Consider the following 8,835-nt stretch of genomic DNA (forward strand, 5'->3'; position numbering starts at 1 on the left):
ATCCACCTCTGTGAGAGCCGAGATCTGCCTGCATGTGTACTTCCGTTTAAGGTTCAAATCAAAGTCGGGAAAATGGCAATGTATTCACTCTCCGAATAGAACTAGTGCACACCCTTACAACGTGCTTGCTTGGAATAAAAAATGTTAATTTGTTCACGGAAATAATGATGATTTATTAAAAAAAAAAAATCGTTTACAACACTAATTCAAAGCGGCAAACGTAAATTCGCCTTGTGATGGGGAAGGAACTATCCTGAAAATGCTTCATCTTTGAAGACAAGCTGCTCAATGCCTCCGGCTTCCTCTCATCCTCATCGAATCGGTCACGATTTTACATCGCGTGAGCGCGCCTCCTACGTCACGACTGTTCTAGTAGACAGGCGCAGTCCGAAGCAAACAAGTTCAGTCCAAGCTAAAAATAGTTTGTACACGGAATCGCTAGGTTGTGGTGCACGTCTAGTGACGTAATTTATGCTCTCTGCTCCTGCGAAGGAGTAATTTGACATTTTCCACAAAGGTCCGCGCCATTTATCTCAATATTTTCCCTTGTGTGTTTTGTCACTCATTTGTGACGCACCCAGAATGAAACATCTTCCCCACGGTTTGCTAACGCACTAATTGTTTTTAATGCACATTTACTCACAGGAAAACACCGGGAGAACTCTGGGCGCTTTTGTCCATTATCATACGCTCCCATGTCGGGGAATAATATTAACGATTTAAAACCTAAAAACAATTTGTGGCAGAGAAAGCTCCGTATGCCTACGTGCACTGGCCGATTTGGGTGGGATTAACGGATGGGTCAAGGAAAGGAGGAGCACGGATGACTCATAGCTGTATAGCGTGGTCACCGGATATCATTCTGTCTGTGAGCGAGGGGGGAAATGTTTTAAACTAAATCATTAGTTCAGCTGCCCTTTCAGTAGCGAAATGTTGAGCCACCTGCGAGGCACAAACTCAGTGACCTTATACGGCATATTGTAGAGCTTTTACCAGAAATAGTCATAAGCTTATACACTTTCATTTTTTGGCAGATATCGCGTTAGTTCCAAATATTTTCTAAATGTTTGGCGACAGCCACTCTGACCTGCGTTCAGTCTTCAATTGACACTTCGTTTCGCACGCGTACACGCACACACGCGCGCGCGCACACACACATGCACACACGCAAACCAGCCATAAGTGAATGACGGCAGGTCGCCATGGAAACTGCGTTACGCTCTGGGCACCCGGAGAAGAAAACAAGAGCGCGAGGACTGAGTGGAGTCTTCATTTCAGCACCAAGCGTCTCGTGGACAGCGTCCGGTTGAAGTGGAGCACCCTCACATGTCTGGTCAGGGACAGAGACGCATGCAGCAGCAGAAGCAGCAGCAGCAGCGAGCCTCACCAACGTGGGTCGAGACTTTTAAATAAAAAAAAAGAAAGAAAAAGAAGACTCTCAGACCAACTAGACGTCAATTCCGGTAATTGCACGAGGTTTGATCCCCGGTGTGAGAACAGGAGCCAGTCGCGCTGCCTCAGCAACAGGTAAGACGGGTCAGCGTGATGAGATTTCTGCTACATGCATTATTGATGTGAAGTTGATCTGAACCCCCCAAAGTGCCACTTCTGCTTATCCTGACATGTCTTTAATTTCATTTCCCTGGCATCTCACTTTTAACTCGTGGTATAAGGCTGACATGATTGAATCGGACCAAGGAGAACTCTCGCTCATTTGGAGTGTTGGGTCATGATAGAATATGAAACAGTTTAATGGTGTTAATTCATGAGAAAACTACATGGACTATAGTGACAAAAAAGAAAAAAGTAAAGAGTAGTCAGTAGAAACTGTTGAGTTTTACAGAATAGTTCACCTTTATTTTAATCAACTGTTGGGTGCTTTGCACTGACCTCTTGAGCTTCAGTAAAGCTAAGTGGAAAGCACACTATTTCTCAGTGTTTTATTATAAATTGAGTTCTGTGTGTACCAAACGCAAGCATTATGTGTGAGCTGAGCTGATACGCCTGGATGAGTCACTCGGGCTGCAAGTTTGCAGAAGAGTGTGAAAGGGGAGAGGAAGAGAGAGAGAGAGAGAGAGAGAGAGAGAGCACGAGAGGGACAAAGGGGCCAGCTGTGTAGCGATTCTGCATTAGCTCTTTGGTTTCCAAAGACGTGCTGTTATTGTTTTTAATGGTCTGTGTCAACATCAAGTATTGTGCTTCGTGACTCTGTGTATGTGATTTTCCAGATTGAATTTATTTTTGGTAAACATACACATTTCCCCCCTTATAAGCACTTCCGCTGCATTTTGTTTTTGTCACTTTACAGTTGGGGTAACATGAAATACTCCTTATGTACTAAAGGAAATTGGTGATTCATGTTTACTGAAACTGCAAGATGGATTGCAAGATTTATACAGACTGTCTTCTGTAGATTGTTTGTGGTTGTTACAGACTCTGAAGTCTGATAAATGATTGTCAGAGTGCAACCCATTATTGTTCATTAGTATCCCAGTGTTTGCTTTCGACAATTGACAAATCACAGCAATCAGCCGTATTCAGCTGTAGCAATAACTGACAAGTATTGGTTAAAGCAAACAGTAGCTCACAATAGGTTGCAATGGATCACATTTTCCCTGTCAAACTCATGCACTTGTTCCCAGAAACACTTGACGTGCACACAAGCACACGCTGTCTCGTGACACAGACTTAGAAAAACGTAATTTGGCTTATTTAAAAATGTGGGTAATTTGCCACAAATGACTGATTAGTGCATATGTTGAGGTTGCATGCTGTGCAACTGTTTGCATTACCAAACAAAATGCACAACCAGCTCTCAAACCTTCCACTAATTTCCATTTGCCAATGGATAATGGAAAAGCTTGTTTTTGCCAACAGGAAATATTGTAAGTAAAATATGCATATGTGCGTGCTGTGTGCACAGAGACATGAAAACAGATGTGTGTCCTTAATTTGTGACGTTGGTGTGATTAATGAAGTCTGCTGGCGATGAGTCATTCATCTTAACCCTTGCACTGCTCGTGGAAAATGATAAATACTTCAGCTGTCACAACCAATGCACTTTATTAGTTTTTGTGGTTTCTTTCATTATCATACATGCTAAGTATAGATATCAAATAAGCGCGCCTCATAGCTTTATTCATATAATGTTTCAGAATAAGAGAGAGTGTTAATAAAGTCCCACTTCCATTGGATACTGGCTCAGAGCATTTTGCATTTCAGATTTGATTATCCCAATAAAATCCTTCTTTTTAATTGGCTGAGATCAAGTTCCAGCGGAGAATGATATTTATGCACGGAGAAGCTTCATGAATGACCATGTGTCAACACAGATCTTTCATTAGAATTGTGGAAAAGCTGTCAGCCAAGCTGTGACCAGCAGACATCAGACTGGCAGTGATGCACTCTCTGTGTATGTGTGTGCGTGTGCGTGTGTGTGTGAGAGAGAGAGACAATTAAGCATTTGTTGGTTTAAATATGAATAAACCCTCATGTTGGTTATTTTCCCTTCCTTTAAGGCATCAGCATGTCTGAAAGCAAATCCAGTCAGCGGTTCCACAGCCTGAATCCTGAGCAAGTGGCAGTTCTCCATCAGGTTTTGTCAGACATTGTTCCCATCCATGGCCGTGGGAACTTTCCAACTCTGGAGCTCCGTCCTCGAGACATCATCATTGCTGTACGCGCCAGTCTGCAGAAGCAAGGCATCATAGTAAGAGACGTGCGCCTAAATGGCTCCACAGCAAGCCATGTTCTGGTCCAAGACAACAGAATGAGCTACAAAGACCTGGATATCATTTTTGGAGTGGAGCTGCCCAGTCAAGAGGAGTTTCAGGTGTGTCTTCACAGAAAGGAAACAGTCAGTGTAATAATGTGTGTTATTATTTCCATTTAGCGCAGTTACTCGAGGAACTGACTCCGTCAGACAAGAATATTGATTGTTGTGCTTTTCATTTTGGCAGAAATAATTTAAATCCGAACTAATTCCATTACAATTTATTTCACAAGCGGGCTGAATTGGTTTTAATATTAGTAACTGAATTACACCTGAAGCCCAAGTCTAATATTGCAAGCAATATTGCAGCCATTATTTATAATCCTTGTCATATTTTTTCTCTTTTCCCACAGGTGATCAAAGAATCAGTACTTGGTTGCTTGCTGGACTGCCTGCCAGCAGGGGTCAACAGAGAGAGAATCAGCAGTGCAACCATGAAAGAGGTCTACGTCCAAAAGATGGTCAAAGTCTTTAATGAGCAGGACCGCTGGAGCCTCATCTCGTTGTCAAACAACAGTGGCAAAAACCTGGAGCTTAAATTTGTAAGCATGCTGAGGAGGCAGTTTGAGTTCAGCGTTGATTCTTTCCAAATCATTTTGGATCGTCTTCTTGAATCCTACCTGCAGGAGTCGCAGCACAAGCATCATGCTAAACCGAAGGACCAAGAGGTTGAGAATAAGGATTCTTCTTCTCTGCTTAAGCAGGGCAGCGCGACAGGAACTGAAAATTCCAAATTGAAAAATGTATCCCTTTTCGAGAAAGGGGCTCACGCTACCAACACTGAACAGAAAGATCAGATGCATGGAAAAGAAAATACAATACAACCGACAAAACAGTCCACACAGGAAGAAGGTAACAAAAAAGAAACACCCACAGAGCTAAAAGAGCACCAAGAAAACCTTAATGAACAGAAACTCCCGAAGCAAGCGTCTTTAAAAATGATTGCGGGGGAGAAACCAACCACTGAGACCAATGAGACTGAGTATGAACTCAAAGATGATGTGCAGTCCTCAGACTCAGCTGAATGCTCAGAGCATTTGGAATTTGTATTTTTAAATCACACTGCACCTTGTGATAAACAGGAAGTACTCACAGAGAAAAAGGGACTGACACAGAACACACAGCCTACGCAAACAGAGGATGTAAGACTGACAAATAACTGTGACGGCAAAGAATCATTGGAGAACAGAAAGAAATCTAAGAGTTTTGATGAGTGTGGAAAAGATGAAGCACAATGTTTGTTTAAGCCAGATATTGACACAACCTCTCTAGTTAGTGCAGACAACACTTTGCGGAATGAAAAAAAGGCTCACGTTGATGTCCAGGTAGATGCAGAGCTTAAAGAGGACATAGAAAAAAGTCAGATATCAAAGGAATGTTTTAAAACCGAAGAGAAGATAGAGAGCATACAGGCTGATATGTGTGTTTCTTCCATCTCTGTTACACCGGTTTCACACAGCAGCACACTAGAAACACACAGCACACTCCAGATTGAAAGATCACCTCACAGCATGGCAGATACTCAGGACACACTTGCAACAGCTGGCCTTGTTTCTGACAAAAAGGCATTCTGTCATCCTTGTAAGGTCTCAGAAAGACTCTCTCATATGGTTGTGCTTAAGCACTCATCTCCTAAACCTCCACGTAGGATGTGCAGGAAGGTTACCTCCATTGCTTACCCTGGCGCTGCCTTTGAGAGTGACTCCATCATGGATTCCAGTTTCGATCCAACCTCTTCCCCAAGCCCTGAATCTGACGTTAATGTCACGCTAAGACTTGAGCCCTGTCTTGCTTTGGCTACCAGTTCAGACCCTACAAGAGTCACACTCTCCATTACAACAGTCCCTAGGCCTGAAAGCTATCCAAACAGTAACCTTTCATCAAATCTAGACTCCCCCACTCCTCCTGATCACGCTCCTGATTCCATTTCTATTCTACCTCTCGATCCGGAATCTTCTCAGTTAATCACAGAGTGTTTGTGTGTGACAGACATTCAAAGCCAGGAGGAGAGGCTTCAATATGCTGAGCAAAGGCAGACCTCTTCTGAAAATCCTGCTTTGCCTCTGAAAGAAACAGAATCTCCCAATAGCCTGGACTCGCTAGTTTCACACGTTGATGAATCTTGCTCAAATGCCCAAGAGGCTGCCGCCCATACCTCAGAAGCTGAATCCAATGAGGAAGAGGAGAACAACTTGGATAAGTCAGACGGCAGTAATGAAAAGACCTCATCACTAGGAAAGACCCCGCCCCCACAATCACCTTCCTCGTCCCACAGTGTCACTCCCCTTGTTTCATGTCTTCCGCCTCCTGTACTCAGTTTCTCGCCTCCCTGCTTCACCCCTTCGCCCCAAAGCCTCAGTCCTCCGCCATGTGTGACCCCTCCCTCCCACTGCCTCTCGTCTTCAACGCTGCACACTGCCAGCTCTGCGACCAGTTACAGCTCTCCGTCCCAAGGCTTCAGCCCGACATCGTCCTGCATCAGCTCACCTCCTTACCTTACCCCTCCTATGCTCAGCCTCAGCCCTCCCCCTGTCTGTTTAACTCCCCCTTCTCCATGCCTCAGCCCCCTCCTCTGCTTCACTCCTCCAGTGGAATCAGAGGATCCTGTGTTTCCGATATCCCCAGACACAGGGTCTTTGATAGACAACTCAGACAGTGATGAACAGATTGTTGAGCCCTCTACCCTCCACCAAGTCCCTGTCTTGCACCTGGAGGATAAAATAGAGCAGACTTATGTTTCTTTGTTGACTCAGGTTCCAGAGCCTGCCTCTTTTCCGATCACACTCCCAAGTGCAACCTCACATGCACTTGGACCTGCCCCTCCAAACACAGATGAAGCATTTAGCTCTGTGTCTGAGAACAAAGAGACCCAGAAAACGAATGCAGATGTGTCTGAACAGAGCACAGCTGCGCAAGCAGCAGGCTGTGTCCCTGCTGTCGAGGTCCTGGCTGAGAGCATGTATGGTGACTTTGAGGCCGCCATGGATCACCTACGCTACCGCCTAATCGCGACAAGGAATCCTGAGGAGATTCGAGGTGGCGGCCTGTTGAAATACAGCAACCTACTGGTCAGGGACTATCGACCGGCCAGTGAAACTCAAATAAAGACACTGGAGCGTTACATGTGCTCCCGCTTTTTCATTGATTTCCCTGACGTGCAGGAACAGCAGAGGAAGATCCTGTCCTACTTGAAGAATCATTTTATTGGTGAGGAGAGAAGCAAGTATCAGTACCTAATGACACTGCGTCGCGTTGTTGACGACAGCACAGTATGTCTGATGGGCCACGAGAGGCGCCAGACTCTCAACATGATCACAGTGCTGGCACTGAAAGTTCTTGGGGAGCAGAACATTATCCCCAACACAGATCATGTCACATGCTTCTATCAGCCTGCGCCATACCTTGCTGAGCACAACACCCCCTATCTAGCAGAACCCAGTTACTGCAGCTACTACATACCCCAAGCGGGATCAACTCTCCTTTACCAACCATACCCCTTGCACATGCACACGCAAACGGGACTTGTTTAACAGTACATGCAAGAATAGTTACACAAAACACTCAGAAAAGGAAAAACGTACCTGCCATGAGCTAAGAACTGTATAATGGGAATCCTCTTTGGCCTCTAACAGACTTTTTAGTGAAAATTGGGGGGTTATACTTCCATTTGTGGTCTAAAGTTAAAACAAGAACATTAGTAATGATTTTGGGGCGGGGGTGGGTTACAGTTGCTAGAGTCCCTAAAAATGCTGTGTCCATGAGTCATAACCCTTCGGCATTCCCGGGACCAAAGATGAGTTTCTGACCTTCTCAGACATGCATATGTACTTCCAAGTTCTTGGATTTCTGTGTGTTCTTTTCCCGTTCTTACTGTGGTGTTCTTCTTGCTGCGTTTGTTTAGAATGTGGACCTTGCCTGTGATATATTTTGTGCATGGACTCCATGGGACTGTTCTCTGACTGCCAAATACTGTGTGACTATGTTCCCAAGACGGTTTAATGTAACTGTGGTTTTCATCTGCTGAAGAGTTAATTTTGAAGACATGATGGATTCATCAGTTTGTGAAGTGGTATAATCAATTTAAATGCATGTATACATATGATCACACATATTGTAAAAATTAATGGGAAGCCAGATAATGCATGAGAAACTACATATACCATACATATATGACACAATGCAAAGGCTTTTAAATGAATAGAAATTTCTATATTTTTGCAAGACTTTCCAAGATAATACTCAACGGTCGTCCTACTGGTCCTTCACAATGCCTTTGTAATAGCCTGTACAGCATATGTTGTGTGTGAATATTCTGTACAATCCATCATTTTCAGGTAAACTGTGAGAAAATGTGCTGGATTCCTTTTTTGGTGGAGTCCTTTATGTAGTCATGTGACGTACTTGACCATTTCGTATACTCTACACAGGTGGTCAGATTATAACCATCTTTGGGTCATTTCTAAGCATGGCTGAGGTAGAAGCAACTGTCTTTGAACTAATGACTCTTCTCGTAATGAATCAGCACTCACAATCTACATGATATCCGGTAATTCCATAACAATTTTAACAGAGTTTGGTTCTAATTTAAAGCAACAGAAACTGTGACCAAAGATGGTTGGGCAGGGAAATCAAGTGCCTAATTGAAAGAAATATGAGTCTTAATCTTACTGTACTGCGGGTGTTAATGGTGTAGGTCTGGACTTGGGTTGTAGTTTTCCTGTTTAATTGTTGACCCCTGTCACTGCTGCCTGTTTTGATGTCTTATTTAACGTACTCATTTGTTGTAGTTTATTCATGTACATTTTCATAAATAAAGAGGAAGTAAACCAAGTTCAAATATGGAGAGAAATTATTTTAGATACACATGCTGTAGCTCAGCCAAAGTGGAAAAAAATGTCTCTTTGTTCTTCCTTCCATGCGTGCATCCATCCATCATTTGGAGGCTTGTCCTCAGGGTTGCGGGTGTGCTGGAACCAATCCCAGCTGTCTTTGTGTCATGGGCCCGGTACACCCTGAAGTGGTTGCCAGCCGATCGCAGAAATTTGTTCTTCTTTTACTGACCT

At 43.8% G+C, this 8,835-nt stretch overlaps 1 protein-coding gene across 2 annotated transcripts; it reads left to right on the forward strand.

The window, feature by feature from the left end:
• Nucleotides 1-1,207: 1,207 nt before the first annotated feature.
• On the forward strand, nt 1,208-8,603 carry tent5d (terminal nucleotidyltransferase 5D). Of its 2 annotated transcripts, XM_088294948.1 has the most exons (4): nt 1,208-1,527; nt 3,519-3,832; nt 4,126-4,314; nt 4,399-8,603. In XM_088294948.1, exons 2-4 carry the CDS (start codon nt 3,527-3,529, stop codon nt 7,300-7,302), a joined length of 3,399 nt encoding a protein of 1,132 aa, XP_088151074.1. In that variant the 5' UTR covers nt 1,208-1,527; nt 3,519-3,526; the 3' UTR covers nt 7,303-8,603. The 2 variants fall into 2 exon arrangements, with proteins under 2 accessions (XP_088151074.1, XP_088151073.1); XM_088294947.1 differs by having other exon boundaries at nt 1,209-1,527; nt 4,126-8,603.
• The last annotated feature ends 232 nt before the right edge of the window (nt 8,604-8,835 follow it).

This window comes from Idiotropiscis lumnitzeri, chromosome 4 (genome assembly GCF_059441095.1).
Source record: "Idiotropiscis lumnitzeri isolate Australia: NSW breed Sydney's pygmy pipehorse chromosome 4, RoL_Ilum_1.0, whole genome shotgun sequence".
Lineage (NCBI taxonomy): Eukaryota > Metazoa > Chordata > Actinopteri > Syngnathiformes > Syngnathidae > Idiotropiscis > Idiotropiscis lumnitzeri.